Consider the following 18,014-nt stretch of genomic DNA (forward strand, 5'->3'; position numbering starts at 1 on the left):
GGGCAGGCCCTTTCCTCCTGGGCCTCCTCTCCCTGTTGGGGAATGGAGCCTTGGCCCCCACATTTCCTCGTGTCCCGTCCAGGCTGGGCCTCCTCTTGTAGTGCTGACCTAGGGTGGAAAACATTTATTCCCACAAATAAATACTCGGGGAGGTAGCTTGTGGGCATGTGTTTATTGCCATTTTACAGAGGAGGAAACTGAGGCCCACATTAAGCGGTCAGCGTTTTTGTCAGTGATTTGGATGAAGGCTTGGGAAGCAAGCTTGTTGGATCAGGGTACAATGAAGGGCCGCATTTGGTAGAAGAAATGTTAGGTGACGTATCTGGGAAGTACAAGATAGAGGAGGAACAGCTAGATGTGTTTGTGTGATGACGTCATTGGCGCCCCGCGCCGGCCACAAGAGCTGACAAGATCGTGGGGTCTCAGAGGAAGGGCTTGGGAGTCCCATTGTCCTTGGCCTTAGTTGGACCATGGCTGGAGTGTGAGCTAATCCCTCGCCAAATCTGGTGGCGGTCCTTGAGATCCTGCCACGTTGTGTTGTAGTGAAGGCCCTGGGCGTATTTCTCACCTGGAGAACAAAAAGTCATCCTTAATTGTTGGAATAAGGGAGTAAGCACGCATAGAGTGCCTACTGTGTGCCAGGCATTGTGCTAAACACTTTTATATATATGATCTCATTTGGTCCTCTCAACAATGCAGTTATTATCCCCATTTTACAGATGAAGGAACTGAGGTAAGCAGAGGCTAAGCAATTTGCCCAGTCACACAGCCAGTAGGTGTCTTGTGGGGCGGGTAACACTTGCCTGGTTTGGCCCCAGAGAGCACAGCCAGACCCCTCACAGAGCTGCCCAGAGGTGAAGGGGGTGACCTTGGAAGGAAGGGGGTTGGTTTCCCCTCGTGAGAAGTGTGGCTGGGATGGCCGATCAGGAGTAGCGACTTCCCTCTCCCTCTGGTGGTGTTCAGGCAAAGGCTGGATGACCATCTGTCTGGGAAGCCTCTCATGTAGGATTCGTGATTTGGGTGTAGCTGGGCCCTGATCACAGAGGCCTCAGGTATAAGAACTCCAGGGCTCCTCGAGCAGCTGGAACCAGGTGAAGATGTAATCGGGAAACATTTAACAAAATAAATAAGAATGCGCTAAGACTTGGTCGGAGTGGTTTTCTAAGGCACCCACAGCCTGCAGGGAGGCTTTCCTGCCTCCCTCCCCTTCCTGTTGGAGCTGGACACCACAGCCTCCATGACTGCCAGGGTCCCTTCTCCTTCTGCCATTCTGTCATTGGGAGGCTTCATGTCAAGCCTGTCACGGGGGGAAATTCAGGCCGGATTCCAGAGCACCCACCGTCATCCCTTCTGAACTCCTGTAACCTGACCTGAGTCACACTGAGATTTGAACACGTGGCCCCATGCCGAGTCTTAGATTCTTGTCCCGGATCAGCCTTTCACTGCCCCGTGGCAAACCAAGGCTCCGTCTACATCAGACCCTCCTCTATTGTTGTGGCCTGGAAAAGATGGCTCCAGTGTTCATGGGGTGCACACGTACTGGGGGAGGGGGAGTTGGGGTCGGGGCAGGAACCATAAGGCCCATGTGACGCTGGACTCCGAACCTGCAGGGTCTGGCCCGAGGGTGGCAGAACAGGGCTGTGGGAAGCCCTGAGTGGGCTCAAAGTTCGAGAAGCAGGCTCAGACCGGGCCTGTGCCACTCCCTACTTGGGTTGGTTGGGGCACCCCGCCCCCTTTCTGGTCTGTCTCCTCAGTTGTCCAGTGCAGGGCTGAGGTGGCCTCTCCCTCTGTCCTTCCCTCTGCAACCTCTGGCTGGGGGGCCCCTCTTCTGGGCATTTTCAAATTCCTGGCTCTCCTCTGACTGGCCTCTTTCCCCAGCATAGTCTGCTGTGTTTCCTTCCAGGTTTTAACTGTCATCTCTATAGACGATTCTCAGATTTGTCCAGCCTTAACCCCTCTCCTAACCTTGCGTCTCCAACTGCCTATTAGACGTCTTAAATTCAGTGTGTCCCCAACTGACCGTGTCAGCCCCCTGCTTCTCTGTCATGGTAAAAGGCAGCACCAGGCTCCCAACCCAGGAGTCCCTGGTGCAGGTCCTCATCGCCTCCCCCCCGACCACTGCCAGACTGATCTTCCGGAAGTCATCCTCTCCCCTCCAGCCGTCCAGTCGGCTCCACGATCAAACACAAAAATAACCCTGTTGGGCTTTTAAATGAAGCCTTCCATAAGCTGTCCCCTTCCAACCTTCCCAGTCTCCATCTAGTGACAGTGCCCTCCTGGCTGCTATTCCTCCACAAGACTGGGCATTCTCACTGGCCGTGCCCAGGCCTGGCCCACTCAGCCTCCTGGCACCCCTAGATTCCCTGACCTCCCACAGGGCTGGTGCCTTACATTACGCCCAACTTAGCCAGTAGAAGTGTGGTTCTGACGACATCATTTGCCCGTCTGCCTCGTGACTGAGCAGCTTGGGGCAGAGATGGCCATTTGCCTTTCTCTGAATCCCGGCACTGGGCATGTAGCAGGTGTTTGGTAAGCGTGGTGACTGACGGACTGACGGGTGACTTTTTGGGGTTTTCTCTATAGAGTGGCGTTCCTTGGACACTGCTGCAGGGGTGCTCGTTGTTGAAGGGAGTGCCTCTGGGAGGGGGGCTGGAACCAGTCTGTTCAGCCGCCCACGTGCAGTGGATCCCCTGGGTTTGGCTGAGTGGCTCTGCCCTGTGAGGTTTCCTCATCTGCTGAAGGGAGGAGAGCAGAAAGGGACGGTCAACGGTGGTTCTCCTCACAAGGGCGGCCTGCTCAAGTTGCCAGATGTGAAGATGATTTCCTTCTCTGGAAAATGGGAATGCCATCTGCCCTCCCCCTGCCATTGGGCTGGTCAGCTCAGGACTTCATCATGGGCCTTCTCCCAAGGCAGACGCTCTTGGGAGCACCCCCTCTCCCTAGATGCAGATTTAGGGCCCAGTTCCTCATTCTCCTTTGCACTTGTGAGCTGGTAGCCTGAAGGGCACAGGATTGGCCGGCTGGTCACTCACCAGGAAGGGCAAGGTGGGGAGCACTCACATTTCAGGTTCTTGTTTGGACTAGGCACCTGAAGCTCCTGGAAACCCCAGGGTGCAAGAGAGATGAGCAGAGAGGAGAAGGGGGTCCAAACCACATCATACCACTTCCAGCGACCTGGGGATGTTCCTCCGGGAGAGGGCACGGGGCCAGCAGGGAACGGGCTGCTCTGGGCAGTCAGGCCAGGAGGAAGAGCTGATTGAGCACGGTTTAGCCACTTGTAGACCAGGCGAGCTAGCGCTGAGGTTCTCTGTGGGGTCACTGCGGATGCTCTTTGGTATCCTAACTCACTTGATTTCTGTGCCCAGGAAGGGCCTCGGAAACTAAATCTCCCAGGACAGCTGGGGACCATGACCACCATAACGCTGAAGGACGCCCACCTGGCCTCCGGTAATGGAGAAACAAGCTCTGCGGTGTGAGCAGCCTCAGTCCCCCAAAAGCTGAAGACCTGAGGCAGACAAGAGGGGCTCAGTTTAGCTCCCACAGGTCACTAGATTCTGGAAGCTTTGATTTCCTGACCTATGAAAGAGGAGGGTGGCACAGTCTTCTCTCCTCCTCAATCTGTGATCATGTGGAGAAGGCAAATTTCTAGTTCATTAGCACAGCGACATCTATGCAAACTCATTTATTAAGGACCCAGCCCCGCCTTGCCTTGTCTCAGCCTGTCACACAAAAGCAGCGTCCAGGTGTAGAAGTCCCCCAGCTCCACCTGTCCCTCCCAGGTGCAGCCCCCCAGCCCCCAGTGCCACCTGGCACAGCTGCAACGTGTCCACCAGGGCAAGGGGCTGCGAAGTCTCGATGATGGCAATGGTCTCGCCCAGCTCTGTGCACATGACGGTCTGCTGTGGGGCTGGGGCTGGCGGGTGGGGGGCTGCGGTGGGTTTGGGCTCATCCCGCCCCACGTGGCCGTGCCGGGGGCGCCGCTGCCCGGCCGCCCCCTTCCCGTACAGGCTCCGGACCGTGGCCAGACGTGCCTGGAGGCGTGAGGCCCGGGAGAAGGCTGCAGACCGGCCGTGCAGCTGCCGATGCTGCTGCAGGTTGGAGCTCTGGGTGAATCGCTTACCGCAGTCAGGGCAAGGGTAGGGACGAGCCCCCGTGTGGGTCAGCTGGTGGCGGCTGAGGTTGGCGAGCGAGGCGAAGGTCTTCCCACAGGCATGGCACTGGAAGGGCCGCTCGCCTGTGTGCGTGCGCAGATGGTTGCGCACGTGGACCAACTTCTTAAAGCCTTTCCCGCAGACCCCACAGCGGTGCCGCCGCTCAGGCGGGGAGTGCACGGCCCGCCGGTGCCTGGCTAGCCGGGCTGCGGAGGAAAAGGCTTTGGTGCAGTGTGGGCAAGACAAGGCGGCGGGTGGCAGTGGGGGCGGGGGTGGTGGGGGTGCAGGAGGTGGTGGCGGGGGTGCCCCGCTCTTTCCCGCGTGGGTCCGCCGGTGGTAGAGAAATTTTGTCATGTTGCTGAAAGTCTTGCCACAGGGACAGCGGTGCAGGGGATTGGCCGTGTGGGCCCGGCGGTGGGCAACCAGCGTGAGCTCTGTCCCGAAGCCCCGGCCGCAGTCCACACATAAGTAGCGTGCCTCGCCCCGGTGCAGCCGGAGATGCTGCTCCAGGGAGGTGGCTTTCTTGAAGACTTTGGAGCAGGCGGGGCACTCGTGGGTGCCCCCAACGTGGGCGCGGCCGTGGGCCAGGAGACGGTTGGCAGAGCTAAAGCCACGCTGACACTGGGAACAGTGATGGAGGGCAGCAGCTGGGGCGCGGGCTGCCCGTCGGGGCCGCCGCAGCTCCTCCCCCGATCCCCAGGCGCCCTGGCCATCCCCACACTGGCGGACGTGGGCAGCTCCCTCGTCCTCGGCTGCTGCCCCCTCTGGGCGGGACCCTTCCTCCTCCTCTCCTCCGTCAGCCTCCTCCTTCTCGAGGGAGGCAAAGTGGGTCCCTTGGTGCTCCAAGAACTCCTCAGGGGTGTCCAGCAGCTGCGCGCACTCGGGGCACTCGTAGGGGTCCATCGTGGCCACAGGCGAGGGGGTCAGCGGCTCTGCCTCCTCGGGGGCGGGGCAGGCCTCGCAGTGGGCCAGCCACAGGTCAGGGGACAAGAAGAGCTCCTCGCAGTCGCCACAGTGGTACTGGACGTGGCCCTGAAGGGGGCCGACGGGAGGGTCGGAGTCCTGGGTGTGGGCGTCCCGGTGGGCCAGCAGGGCCTCCTGAGACAGCAGGAGCTCGGAGCACTCCAGGCACTGGAAGTGGCCATCCTGGGGCAGGGAGCCGCTGGCTGGGCTGGCCGGGCGGAGCTCCTCGGGGCTGGGCTGGGCGTGCTGCTGCTGGTGCAGGAAGACCTCCTCCAGGGTGTCGTAGAGCAGGCCGCAGGCGGAGCAGATGTACTGGTGCTGCAGCCAGAGTGGGGCACCGGGGCCCGCTGTCACCTCTGCCATGGCCTGCGGAGCAAGGCGAGCCCAGTCAGGAGCGCCCCCTCCCCACACCTGCCCCCCGGGGTCCACGCCCGGGACCCCTGCCTCTGCTTCCCTAACAGTACTGCTCTCGACAGTAAGAGCAGTACCCATTAGGCACCTACTATGTGCCAGGCACAGCTCCTACCACCCGCTTCTTCTGACTCTCACAACCCCCACCCTGGCACGGAGGGGCTGTCACAATCCCCACTGGACGGGTGAGGAAACTGAGGCTGGCAGAGGTTTAGGTGCCCAGGGCCCCCCCATGGCACCCCCTAGTGGCCTCTGTGGTTCATTAAGCCCCTAAACTGGGGGTGGGGTGAGGGGGTCCAGCGCTGGGCCCCTCCTTGCCTGGGCTCTCCCCTGTCTCCGCTGGTCTCTGTCGGGGTCGGGACACAGCTGTTGGAGACGGGAGACCGCGCTGAGGGGGGCTTGGCTCTGTCTCTTGTCTCTTCCTCAGTATCTCTAGCCTCTCGGTGTCTCTTGTCTCTGTCTTTCCCTCAGTATCTCTAGCCTCTCGGTGTCTCTGATCCCTCAATGTCTCTCATCTCTGTCTGTCCCTTGGTATCTCCAGTCTCTCAGTGTCTCTCATCTCTGTCTCTCCCTCAATGCCTCTCTTCTCTCGGTGTCTCTCTCACCCCCACCTCACTGGCCCCTCCCCCCGCTGCCCCCCCTTACCGGACCTTCCGCCGTCACCGCTCCCGTTATCGCCACTGCCACCACGGCCCGGAGCGCACCCCGCACCATCGCCGCCTCCCATTGGGCGCCTTGGGATCCAATGGGCGCCGGGGGCGGGGCGAGGAGCGCAGGGGCGGGACTAAAGGGGGCTCAAGGAGGCGCAGGCGCGAACCTCTCTGAGGACTGGACTGAGGGGGAGGCTCGAGGCGCAGGCGCAGGCGCAGGCGCAGGCGCAGGACAGGCAAAAGCGACCGGTTATTTTTAGGGCCGCTAGGCCGCGCCATGGTTCCCAGAACGCTGGGCTTGGAGCCAGGAAGGCCAGAGTTCTTAAGGGATTCCAGACTCGAGCTGTGCGGCCCTGCCCCGATCACTTCTGTGGTTTGCCTCGGTGTTAAGCACCTACCTCCCAGAGCTGTTGTGAGGGTCAAAGAAGAAAAACTCTCTTTCCCTCCCCCTTCTCACACCTCTCCTTCCAAAAGGGGCCGGTCCTGTGCTACTACAGTGGATCAGCGTCCTTGGCTTGGGGATGGAGGCCCTGGGTTCGAATTTTGCCTTTCATTCTTAGTGCCCATATGACCCAGGAAAGACTTCTCCACCGCCCCTAAGGTCCCTTTCAACTTGGCGTCTACGCGCCGCGCGCCCTCCCTACCCTTTAGCCCCACCCCCCCACCCCAGACATAAAGGGAGCGTTAAGTAGTCATTTGGGAAGCAGCAGAAGCCCAGGGCTGGGGGCAAGGCCGTATTGTGGGTCACAAGGTGACCTAATTCACCCAACTCTGGATTTGCTCAGTTTGCTTCTCTCTTTTTCCCATAAAGACTACCTGGTACACTGTAAGCGTTTAATAAATGCTTATGTAATTGACTTTTGGTTGAAGCCATTTGGGGGTGGGGCACGCCCCTGAAAGGAAGGAAGTTTGTGTTTGGGGAGGCTGGGGACAAGCTGCCCCACCCTGTGACTGACGCCCGAGCCGGGGACCAATTTGAGTCTGCCCTGCCGAGGGGCCCCCTGCCTCCCTTTGGGAAGGGGGATGAGTCAGGGTGGGCGGGGACAGAGGAGACCTCCCTCCCACCTTCCCGGAGTGGCCACAGCCCTCCTCCCTGTGCCCCGGGCAGCTGCACCCAAGAAGCCACAAGCCCCACATCCGGAGCCTCTCCAGGTATGGGGACCTCCCCCTCCCCCTCCCCCTCCCTGCGCTAGCCAGCCCCAGGTGGGACTGGTGGGGGAAGGGAGGGGAAGGCTGGGCTTTCTGGCATTGGTGGGGTGGGGGGAGGCGGCTTCCCTGAGAGAAGGGGCTCTTCCACCTCACTCTGCGTCCCCGGCGCTTAGCGCAGTCAGGCACACAGCCGGCGCTTCATCATCGCTGATTGATGGATAAAACCTGCTAGGCTTCCCAGGCACTATTGTCCAATAAGGTGTTTGTGATTGATTTTGGGTCTCGTTTATTACGCAACTTGTCTCCTTTTAAAAACCAACTCCAGATCGCGTGGATCGTGACCGTTTTTCGCTTACTGCTACTGAGTTGGCGGCTCAGAGTTCAAATCCTGCCTCAGACCCTTGCTAAGTCACCTTACCTGCCCCTGACTCAGTTTCCTCCTCTGGGAAGTGGGGCTTATAACAACACCTCCCTCCGGGGGATTGTCGGAAGGAAACCCGGAGATAACCCCTTTGGGTGCTACTTGGGTGCTCCTGATATCATGGGCGACGTAGCCCCTTGGGATTCCTGGACCTCTAGGTCCTCCCGGGGCGCAGTGATGCTCTTGGGTCTAATTCCACCAAACATCTCCTTTTTACCGCGCTGAATCTGGCAATTAGCTTTGGTTTTCCGACAGGAATGCCCTGGGGGGGGCATTTATGCGGCACTTTACGAGTACTACAACCACCCTCTGGCGTGGCTGCTATTGTTATCCCCATTTTACAGAGGAGTAAACTGAGTTTTAGGTTAATCGGCCGAGGTAGGATTTGAACTCAGAGCTGTTATTCCCAAATCCAAGGATTCTTAGGGACTTGGAGGGAAAAGGGGCGTTCAGGGATGGGCCAGGCCGACCCTAGAGGAAGGTCACCGAGGCCCAAGGAGGGGCAGGGCCCCCAGGCACTGCATCCCTGGAAGTGGCATCAGCCTCAATTTACAGGTGACAAAACTGAGGCCCAGAGAGGGGGAAGTGACTCGAGGCTGGGCAGGCCGGCTTTGACCTCAGGTGAGCTCAGGTGAACAAGTTGAGAAGCCTAGCCTGCGTCCTTCTCCCCCTTACCCACCTCCTGTCCCGCCCGCTCTCGGCATGCGCATGCTCAGCTGACCCTCGCAGACAGGTGTGGGAGGGGGCGGGGGACGAGCAGGTGCACGGGGAGAAGACTCGTTGCGTCTGCGCAGAGCCAGCCTGGGCGCCCGCACCTGCGCGGGTGAGCAGCCGCGGTAGGAGGAGGCGGGGCGGGGCGCTCTCTGCGCAGGCGCAGTTGCAGAGAAGGTACGAGAAAGAGTCCAGCTGCTGCAGCCCAGGGAGGTACCCCTGTGGACGCGACACCCCTCCCCCCCGGGCGGGCGAGGGCTCGGAGCGTCCGGCTTGTGCCTTCGGTCTGGGCGGGAGGGGGGCTGAAGAGTTCGGACGGAGACCCTGGGACTTGGGAGGGACCATTTAAACAGAGTTCGGACCCTGCCACCCGTCCGAGCAGGGGCTGACTGAGAGCCCCCCCCTCGGGGAACTGGGCAGGTACCATCTCCCCTCCGTGGAGGGGAGCGCCGTGGGGAGGGGCGGGGCCGCCGGGGCGGGGGCTGGAAGGGGTGATGCCCTAGGATGCTGACTCCCCCTCCCTCGCCCCTTTCTGTTTCAGCATCTCCTCTCCTCGTCTCCCCTAGACCACCCTCCCCAACCTGCCCCGATGGTGGGGCCCCGGGGGCCGTGCAGCCCCTGCTGGGAGGAGGATGCGTGTCTAGACTATTACGGGCTGCAGTCCCTGCACCGCATGTTCCAGGTGGTGGGCGCCCAGCTGGCTGAGCAGGAGCTGTCCGTGCTCTCCTTCCTGCTGGACGAGGCTCTGCCAGCACCCGAGGATGGGGAGCCCAGCCTGGCCCCAGTGGGGGGCCTGGGCCGGCCTCCGGCCCGCTCTGGCCTGGAGCTTCTGCTGGAGCTGGAGAGGAGGGGCCAGTGTGACGAGGCCCACCTGGGGCCACTGATGCAGCTGCTGCGGGTGCTGGCCCGGCAAGATCTGCTGCCCAGGCTCTCGCTCAAGCGGGCCCGCCCAGGTATGCAGGACAGGGCTGGCCCTGGAGCTGGGGAATGTTGGGACCTCCAGGAGAAAGAGATGGCTGGGGCCCAGGGAGGGAATCAGGGCCTGGTGGGGGCTCTCTGGGGGAGGGGAACAGAGCCTGGTGGGGCCCCTTTGGGGGAGGGGAACAGGACCTGGTGGGGCCCCTCTGAGAGAGGGGAACAGGGCCTGGTGGGGTCCTTCTGGGAGAGGGGGATAGATAGGGTTCAGAGAGGGGAACAGGGCCTGGTGGGGCCTCTCTAGGGGAAAGGGATGATTAGGGCTCTAACAAGAAAAGAGATGAGAGACTGCTGGGGCCCCTCTAGGGGAAGGGGACGGTTAGGAACCAGAGGAGGGATGGGAACAGGGCCTGCTGGGCCCCCTCTATGATAAAGGCATAGATCAGGTTTGGTTGGGTATCTCCAGGGGAAGGGGGTGGGCAGGACCAGTGTCCCACAGGAAGCTAGCTGCTGACTGAGAAAGGGACAGATGGTCTCCAGAGGGCAGATATTGGCCAGCGATTAGGAGTTGAGTGCTTTGTGTGGAGAAGGTGACGGATGGGCCCTGAGAGATGAGCTACTGGTCTGACAGGAGCAGAAGAAAGAGATGAGAAGGGAGGAGGGGATAAACAGATACTTCTTGGAGAAGAACAGTGAGGCTTGGCATTGGAGGGGGTGTTCTATCTTTTTTTTTTTTTTGGTTAGGCAGTGGGGTTAAGTGACTTGCCCAAGGTCATTCAGCTAGTAAGTGTTATGTGTCTAAAGCTGCATTTGAACTCAGGTCCTCCTGAATCCAGGGCCGGTGGTCTACCCATTTCGCCACCTAGCTGCCCCTGGTGCTTTGCCTTTTGGAGGAGAGGTGCACAGACACAATCTGGGGAAAGCCCATAGATCAGACATCTCTTAGAGAGGGTGTGGGCCAGCTAGGTCCTGGAATTCTAGGACTTGGGGTTAAAGAGTCTGAGAGCTCATTGAGGTGATTTCCTCATTTCATAGCTGAGACTGATGTCTGCAGCAAGTTAAGGGCAGTGCCAGGGTCTAGACCCAGGACCTCTGACTATGTCATGTTCTTCATCCTATAACCAAGACCAGACCCATGTTCCCAGAGCCCTGCTTGTTCTCTTTCTCCACAATTATCCCAGACCACTGACCATCTTCCCCATTCCCTGGGGGGTATACTGCAGTCTCTGTCTGTTCCTAGGACAATACCTGCTCTCCCAGAATCATGTCCCTCTGCCTGGCCTGAGGATGGGGGGGGCGGGGATCAGTTGGACAGGGGATGGGCAGAAGGCAGGTATCATTCTGGGAATGGGGAAGCTCAGATCCTTCTTGGAGGGAGGCACAGGCAGGCCCTGGGATCAGATGGGTGGGGGAGCCTTGGCATCTGGACCGCACTGCCCAGTGCCTCCACCTTTTCCCTTCCTCAGTGTCCCCTGAGCGCTATGGCTGTGGTCCTTCTGGGTCAGACTGGAGAGGCCGGAGGGTAGCTGTTTGGGCTCGGCCAGCAGAACTTCGCAAAGGGCCCAGTGGGAGGCAGGTGAGTCCAGTGGAGTGGGGTGGGTCTGTGTAATGGGGTTTCTGCAGCCTTTAACAGAGGGATGCAATGTGATAAGGTTTGTTTATTGAAATATAGTTCAAGTAGTGGTGTGGCATAGTGAATAAAAGACCTGGGTTCGAATCTTGCACCAGATATTTATGACCTCTGTGACCCTGGGTAAGACCATCTCTGGGCCTCAATTTCTGCTCTGTAAAAGGAGGGGGTTGGACACAACCCCTAAATGTGTGCCTAGGTGTAGTTCAGTGACTCCAGGAATATTTCTGGGCTCAGAGGCCGGAGGATAAGTTCAAATCGCAGCTGTAACACATTGCTATGACAGCTTTATTCCTCTGCGGTTGAGGTGGTGGGCAGCATGGTTCCCAGCTCCTGCTAGCAGCAATAAACAGCATCTTGGATTTAGAGTCAGGACACGGGGTTCAGAGGAGGCAGCACAGTGGGTAAAGCATCAGGCCTGGAATCAGGAAGACCTGGCTTCAAATCCGGCCTCGGGCACTTACCAGCTGTGGCTCTGGACAAGTCACTTCACCCTGTTTGCCTCAGTTTCCTCATCTGTCGAATGAACTGGAGAAGGAAGTGGCGAACTGCTCCAGTGTCTGTGCCAAGAAAACCCCAGATGGGGTGATGGAGGGTTGGGCAGGACTGAAAAACAACGAAACACAAAGGATGCTCCTCCCCTTTTCCCCCACCCCCGACTCATTTCAAGGCTCTGTTCTCCCCCCTCAAACTCTCCTAGACGTCGGTTCTTCACGTATTACTCCTGACGCTCCTCCAGTCCCTCACTTTCCTTCTCACCCTATCTTGCCTCAGTTTATGCACTAGCAATGCTAATCTCTATTTCTCCAGATTTCCCTTAGGGCATCCATGAGAATATTGCCACTCTTCCCTCCCCAGGATCGTCCAGGTACAGACGGAAGGGCCTGAGAGGCCGCCTCAGAAGGAAGGAGGCTGAGTGCTTTGCCCAGAGTGATTTCAGCAGGCAGCACCTGTTTGGGGTAGGACTTACATTTTAGCTGAAGCCCTTTGTCCAGCAGGTTCACCTCCTGGGAAGAGGCAGAGGAGAAGTCTGGGCCGATCCAGTGCCGGAGGGAGACGGCGGCGGGGACCCCACGGAGCTTCGAGGTCGAAAAATCCTGTGTCGTCTCCTGCTGCAAACAAAGTGACCTGCGGTGAGGGCGGTGGGTGGAGGCCAGCCAGGCTGAGCAGGGAGCTCACTCCTTCCCAGGGCTTCTTTGAGAGCTTGGGCCTGGTGTTGGGGCAGTTTAGGAAGGTCATTGATGGAGCCTGGAGGAGGGTAGTCAGGGGCCCTGGGGACTCAAGTCTAGGCCATAGGTCCCTTCCTGTCTGAAGGAGCTGGGGTGGGGGGCATGAGAGCTGTCTGCAAGCACCTGAGGGGCTGTCCTGTGGAAGGGGCCTACACTTTTCTGTTTGGCCCCATGAGGCAGAGGCAGTGGGGGAAGTCATAGAGTGACCCATCTAGATGTGGGGAAAAAAAAAAATAACCGACTTCTTAAGTTCAGAAGTGGAATGGGAGGGAGTGAGCTCCCTGGCCCTGGAGACTTCCCAGCTTAACCTGGGGAGGCCCCATTGGCTGTGCTGTAGGCAGAACTGTGGGGGCAGTGAGATAGATGGGCATTGAGGTCACTCTGAGCTCCAAGATGCTGTAATTATGGGAGCTTGGGAAGACACTGTGCCACGGGAGAAATCTGGGAAGGAAGGGGATGGCCCCTTCTATCACACAGTCACAGGGAGGGCCTTGGGATAGGGAATGTCAGAACTGGGAGGTGCCCTAGAATTGGGAATGTCAGGGCTAGGAACGCCCTTGAACAGGGAATGTCAAGGCTGGGAGGGCCCTTAGAGCGGGGAATGTCAGGGCTGGGAGGAGGGTGCTTAGAACTGGGAATGTCAGGGCTGGAAGGAGGGTGCTTAGAACAGGGAATGTCGGAGCTGGGAGGGGCCTGAGAACTGGGAATGTTAGGGCTAGGAAGGCCCTTAGAACAGGGAATGTCAGAGCTGGGAGGGCCCTTAGAACAGTGTCTTAGAACTTGAACATTCTAATTCCCTGGCCCAGTCCTGGTGTTTTTTTGTCAGCGCCTGACTATTCTGATCATTTGTCCCCCAAACAAAGGGTCTTCAGGGTCTCAGAGAGCAGGACATGGGATGAGAAGTTCCTTGGCTCTCAGTCAGAAAGCTCAGGTCCTAGGCCCTACCTTACCCTCGACTTGCTCTGTGACCTTGAGGGGAGTTCACCTGCCTTTTCTGACACTCAAACTTTCCTCGTCTATAAAAGGAATTGTGTGTGTTAGATGGTTTCACGTGTCCTTTCCAGATCTGATGGGCCAGTGTCTGTGTCTATGTGCACATGTCGGTCACTAACATTTATTAAGGGCCTACTGTGTGCTAAGTGATGGGGACACCAAGAAAGGCCAGAGACAGTCCCTGCCCTCAGGGTGTCCACAGTCTAGCGGAAGCAATGTGCAAACAGCCATGTACAAAGAAGCTATAGTCAGGATAAACTGGAAGTTGCCAGCTGTGCAAAGGCACCCGAACTTGGGGGGGGGCAGGTTGGGAGAGACCTCCTAGAGATGTGAGATTCTAGCTGAGGTCTGAAGGAAGCCAGAAGGCAGGAGAGAAGGCATTCTGGACACAGAGGACAGCCGGAGAAAATGCCCCTGGGTGGATCCCTGTCCAGGAGGATGTCTGGAATGAGAACATGGGAGAAGTAGGGGGAGGCAGGTTTTGAAGGGCTCTGAATGCCAGCTGGCATTTTGTGTTGGCTCCTGGAGCAATGGCGAGCCCCTGCAGTTTGTTTTGGGGGGAGAAGTGCCATGGTTGAACCTGTGCTTTAGGAAGATCACTTTATTGGCAGAATGGAGGGCTGGATTGGAGTGGGAGAGACCAGAGGCAGGCAGGCTCCCCCTCCCCCCAAGCAAGCTGTTGTGGTAGTGCAGGTGTGAAGTGATGAGGGTCAGCACCAAGGTGGGGGGCCAGCGTCAGAGGAGAGAAGGGGCCCATTCAAGATGTTATGGAGGGGAAACTGACAGGCCTTGACACCATATTGAACTTGGGCAGGGGGGTGAGATATGGTGGGAGTCCAGGGCAACTGCTAGGTGTAGCTTGGAGGGCTAGGAGGAGGGTGTTGCCATCTATAGCAATGGGTAAGAGGGGGGGAGGGACACCTGAGGCCTCGAGGTCACATGTGGTCCTCTAGAACCTCAAGTGCAGCCCTCTGAATCCACTCTGACATTTGGAGTCAGGCAGAGGGCTGCACTTGAGGACCTAGGGGGCCACATGTGGCCTTGAGGCCTCAGGTTGCCTGCCCTTGGCAGGTAGAAAGATAATGAGGTTAGTTCTGGGCATAATGAGTTTCAGATGTCTCTAGGACATCCAGGAGCTCCATATGTGTAATTGACAGTGGGAGATAGATATTGGCACTCCTGGAGAGGTCAGTACTAGAGAATCATCAGTATGGAAATGACGATTGATTCCCTGGGGAGCTAAGGAGGTTATAGAGGGAGAGGAGAAGAGGGGACAGAGCGCCAGGGGCCACTTAGAGGGTGTGATCCAGAGGAGGATCCGGCAAAGGAGACAGAGAGGGAGCCATCAAGAGAGGCAGGAGGAGAAGCGGGAGAGAAAGAAAGAGGGGTACCCCGAAAACCTAAAGAGAAGAGCGTGAACGACAGCGTTGGAGGCTACACAAAGGTGTAGAAGAGCTCACTGGTTTGGGCAGGTCAGATCACTGTAGCTGGAGAGAAGTGTGTCGGGGAACAAGAGAGAGGGAAGTGAGCGGAGGCTCCTCTGAAGATGGTGTTGGCAAGGACTTTAGCCAGAAAGGGCAGAAGAGCCGTGGGAGGAGGCTGAGTTGGGAGGGGGTTTTGAGGATGTGGGAGTCAGCAGAGAGGGAAAGGTTGAGGACAAGGGAGAGAGCAGGGTGACAGAGGAGACAGGATGGAGTGGGTCACTTGGACAAGTAGAGGGTTGGCCTTGGAAAGGAGCAAGGTCGCCTCATCATTTGAGACGGGTGACAGAAGGTACCTGAGTGATAGAAGATGTGGAAGAAGGGAGAAAAGGGAGCGCGTGGTGAGTGGCCTGCATTTCTTCTGTAAAACATGAGACAAAGTTCTTGGCTGGGAGAGTGGGAGAGGAGGAGCCGTGGGAAGTTTGAGGAGGAAATGAAAAGACTGGGAGAGTGGGAGACTGTTGACTGGGGAGTGTGACAGGATCACGGCAGCCGCGAGGGCCGGGTGAGATTGTGTAACAGAAATCAGTAGTGGACCAGGCAGGGTGGTCGCCTCGTTTCCTCCATCTTTGTTCAGTATGTGTGTAGAAGTGAAGGCAGCCAATGGTGGGAGTGATCCGAGGTGGAGGCTTGGTTGGGCAAGATCTTAGATGGGAGAAGGGGGTGGGGAGTGGGGAGACAGTGTAGACTTGAACCAGTTCACCGAGGGGGGGAGGGGAGGGTTGGTTTGCTTGTTTAATTTTAACGGAGGAAACCTGAGTTTGTAGGTAGCAGGAAGGAAGCTAGGAAATTGGGAGAGACTGAAGAGACATGCTAGTGGGGCCATGCTCATAAAGAATGGGGTGAGACCCAAGGCCCAGAGAGTCTCCATGATGATTGATTCCATGGGGAGGTAAGGAGAGGTGTAGGCAGGGGAAGGACCATCCCCTGGAGCCTGGAGCAAGGCAGGAGAGAACAGGGAAAAGGGGCGAAGAGGAGGTGAGGGAGACAGAGGCTCTCCCAGCAGTTCCTGGTAGAGAAGGGGATAGGCCATATGCTGAGAGGGATGGAGGTGTGGGCTCCAGAGGGGAGAGCTGCTAGAGAAAACGTGATAGAGACTCAATCCGAGGGAAGAAAAGGATTTCTGTGGGAGACCACGTTGAGATGAGGCAGCATGATTTTGAGGTGGACCTGGCCACCCTGGGGGTAGGAGTGCAGAGGGTGGGTGGGTGGGTGGGGACCCAAGGTTCAAGATGGATGGAGCAGGGAAGACAGAATGCAGAGGCTGAATTGATTAACTGTTGGGTCCAGATTATGAAAGAAGGAGAGTGGGAGGTTGGGGAAGGTGGGAGAATAGAGAGAGAGACAGAGAGAGAGAGACAGAGAGAGACAGAGACCGGAGGCCTTGGTGGGATCAGAGGGCGGGACATTGAGAGCCAGGAGGGGGCGCGGAATCGCAGGGAGACCCTGGAGAGCAGGTCCACGCTGGAGGAGGGGGAAAATCAGGTGCCCCGGGAAGGAAGGTGGAAGCAGGGGATTGAGCGGCCAAGGCTGAGGCAGAAGAGGAGGTACCTGGGCAGCGGGTGGCCGGGTGCCTTGTCCCAGGCCTCACCAAGACCCTCCCTCTCTTCCCTGCAGACATCCGCCTCCGAGTGCGGGCCGAGTACTGCGAGCACGGGGCAGCCCTGGCTCAGGGTGTGGTCTCCCGGCGGCCCCAGTCTGTGGCCCGCCAGCTGGACCTGTTTGGGCAGGCCATGGCAGTGCTGAAGTCCAGGGACCTGGGTTCCGTGGTGTGTGACATCAAATTCTCTGAGCTGTCTTACCTGGATGCTTTTTGGGGGGACTACCTCAGTGGGGCCCTGCTCCAGGCCCTGCGTGGTGTCTTCCTGACCGAGGCCCTTCGAGAAGCTGTGGGCCGGGAGCCGATTCGCCTGCTGGTCAGTGTGGACGAGGGGGATTATATGAGGCCGGCCGCCGTCGCCTGCTGCTGTGGGGTGGCCGTCCCCCCGGGGCAACGCAGGCCCTGCCACCCCGCTGACTCTGGACTCTGCCCAGGGCACTGCTGGTTGCTGCCCTTGGACACCCGGGGAGGGGGCATTGCTGCTGCCCCGCCCCCCCCACCCTGCCCCTCCAGATACCATCCTTCTCTGACTCCTTTCTGGGCCAACTAGGATGTCCGAGGGAGAACCCCCTCCCTGCTGTGGGTGGGCTTGTGGGGCCCGTGATGCTGGAACCAGCTAGCCTGGGGTGGGAGGGGGAGGAGGAGGGGTCTTTCTCTGTTCTCCCCTCCTCCCAACAAACCTGGGATATCTCTGCCAGTGACAGAAGAGTGTATATGCAGGAGTAGTTCACATAGACCTTTTTTCTTAGGCCCATAGTGCCCCTAGCTCGAGCCCCCAAGGCCTTTATAGACACATCCCCCCAGACCAAACCCTGGCTGGGCCTACAGTGCACTAAAGACAGGAACACCGCCCCCCCTCCCCCCTGCCCGTAACCCCTCCCTTACCACGCCTTCTACCTGGTAGCAGGGTTCTAGGAAGGGCTGGTTATGTTCAGGGCCATCTCTGCACGTGAGCAGGGCTTCAAAGCTGCTGGGACTTTGGACACCACCTGGTCTAGCTCCCGCATTTTACAGGTCGGGAAACTGAGGCCCAGAGAGGCAGAAGGGTTTGGCTCAAGGTGATGGGCCTTTTCCACTGGTCTACACTGCCTTGGGTAGAGTCGTTTGTAGAATTGCACCAGAGCAGGGCTTTCTCTCCACTGTCCTGTAGGAGGAGGCAGTATGGAGTCCTAGATCCTAACCCTTCGCCTCCCAAGTCTCAGTTTCCCCATCTGTAAAGGAAGGGGGTGGGACTCAATGGCCGTAGCAGTGCTGGAGTTGGGGGGACCTTTGAGGCAGCTTCCTGCGGCCTTCTTGTTGCCTGTGAGGAAGCAGGACCAGAAGAGAGGAAGGAGGCTGCTCGAGGTTTTTGTGTGTCTGTGACAGGCTTTGTAACCTTGGGTGAGTTCTGTCCCCTACACAGGGAAATGGCACCAGTTGTATGACATGCAGGTTGTTTGGGTGGCTGGTAATGGCGAGTCAGGAGGATTCTTGTGGGCTCAGGATGGCAAGCGTGGGTAGCTGGAAACCACTGGACGTGGGCTTCAGAAGGCCCAAGATGAAAATCTGGTTCTGTGCGTCCTCCAAAAAGCCAGTGGTCTGCTCTAGGCTTCAATTTCTGCATCTGGAAAATGGGTTCTGTACATAAATGCATGTACTGCTGACCTCCCACATCCTATGAATGTTGAGCTAGAGATGCTGATTGTCAGGCCAGGGCTGAAAATGCAGCTT

General features: G+C 58.3%; 2 protein-coding genes across 4 annotated transcripts; one reads left to right on the forward strand and one right to left on the reverse strand.

The window, feature by feature from the left end:
• Positions 1 to 153: 153 nt before the first annotated feature.
• Positions 154 to 6,253, reverse strand: ZNF526 (zinc finger protein 526). 3 transcript variants are annotated; one of them, XR_013482617.1, is made up of 3 exons: positions 6,171 to 6,253; positions 804 to 5,480; positions 154 to 568 (listed from the first exon to the last, which is right to left on the reverse strand). XR_013482617.1 is itself a non-coding variant. In XM_021003283.2 (2 exons), the coding sequence occupies exons 1-2, from the start codon at positions 6,237 to 6,239 to the stop codon at positions 3,723 to 3,725; spliced, it is 1,827 nt and encodes a 608-aa protein (XP_020858942.1). In that variant the 5' UTR covers positions 6,240 to 6,253; the 3' UTR covers positions 154 to 3,722. The 3 variants fall into 3 exon arrangements, 2 of the variants coding, with proteins under 2 accessions (XP_020858942.1, XP_020858944.1); XM_021003283.2 differs by having other exon boundaries at positions 154 to 5,480; XM_021003285.2 differs by having other exon boundaries at positions 154 to 5,480; positions 6,176 to 6,248.
• An 850-nt stretch (positions 6,254 to 7,103) lies between these two features.
• On the forward strand, positions 7,104 to 16,819 carry DEDD2 (death effector domain containing 2). The gene is given in 7 exon segments (XM_021003799.2): positions 7,104 to 7,327; positions 8,998 to 9,409; positions 10,838 to 10,878; positions 10,881 to 10,947; positions 12,000 to 12,134; positions 16,322 to 16,641; positions 16,644 to 16,819. Coding segments are annotated over 7 exon segments (1,182 nt in total). The 5' UTR covers positions 7,104 to 7,198; the 3' UTR covers positions 16,722 to 16,819.
• Positions 16,820 to 18,014: the final 1,195 nt, after the last annotated feature.

Source organism: Phascolarctos cinereus, unplaced genomic scaffold (assembly GCF_003287225.1).
Source record: "Phascolarctos cinereus isolate Bilbo 61053 unplaced genomic scaffold, phaCin_HiC Scaffold_726;HRSCAF=1367, whole genome shotgun sequence".
In the NCBI taxonomy this organism is placed as follows: domain Eukaryota; kingdom Metazoa; phylum Chordata; class Mammalia; order Diprotodontia; family Phascolarctidae; genus Phascolarctos; species Phascolarctos cinereus.

Bases quoted from the DNA above. Each gene is read 5' to 3' on its own strand.
- ZNF526 (XM_021003283.2), bottom strand. From the start codon at position 6,239: ATGGTGCGGGGTGCGCTCCGGGCCGTGGTGGCAGTGGCGATAACGGGA. The intron at 5,481-6,170 runs GTAAGGGGGGGC...CTTGCTCCGCAG, and splicing joins CGGTGACGGCGGAAGGTCCG to GCCATGGCAGAGGTGACAGC.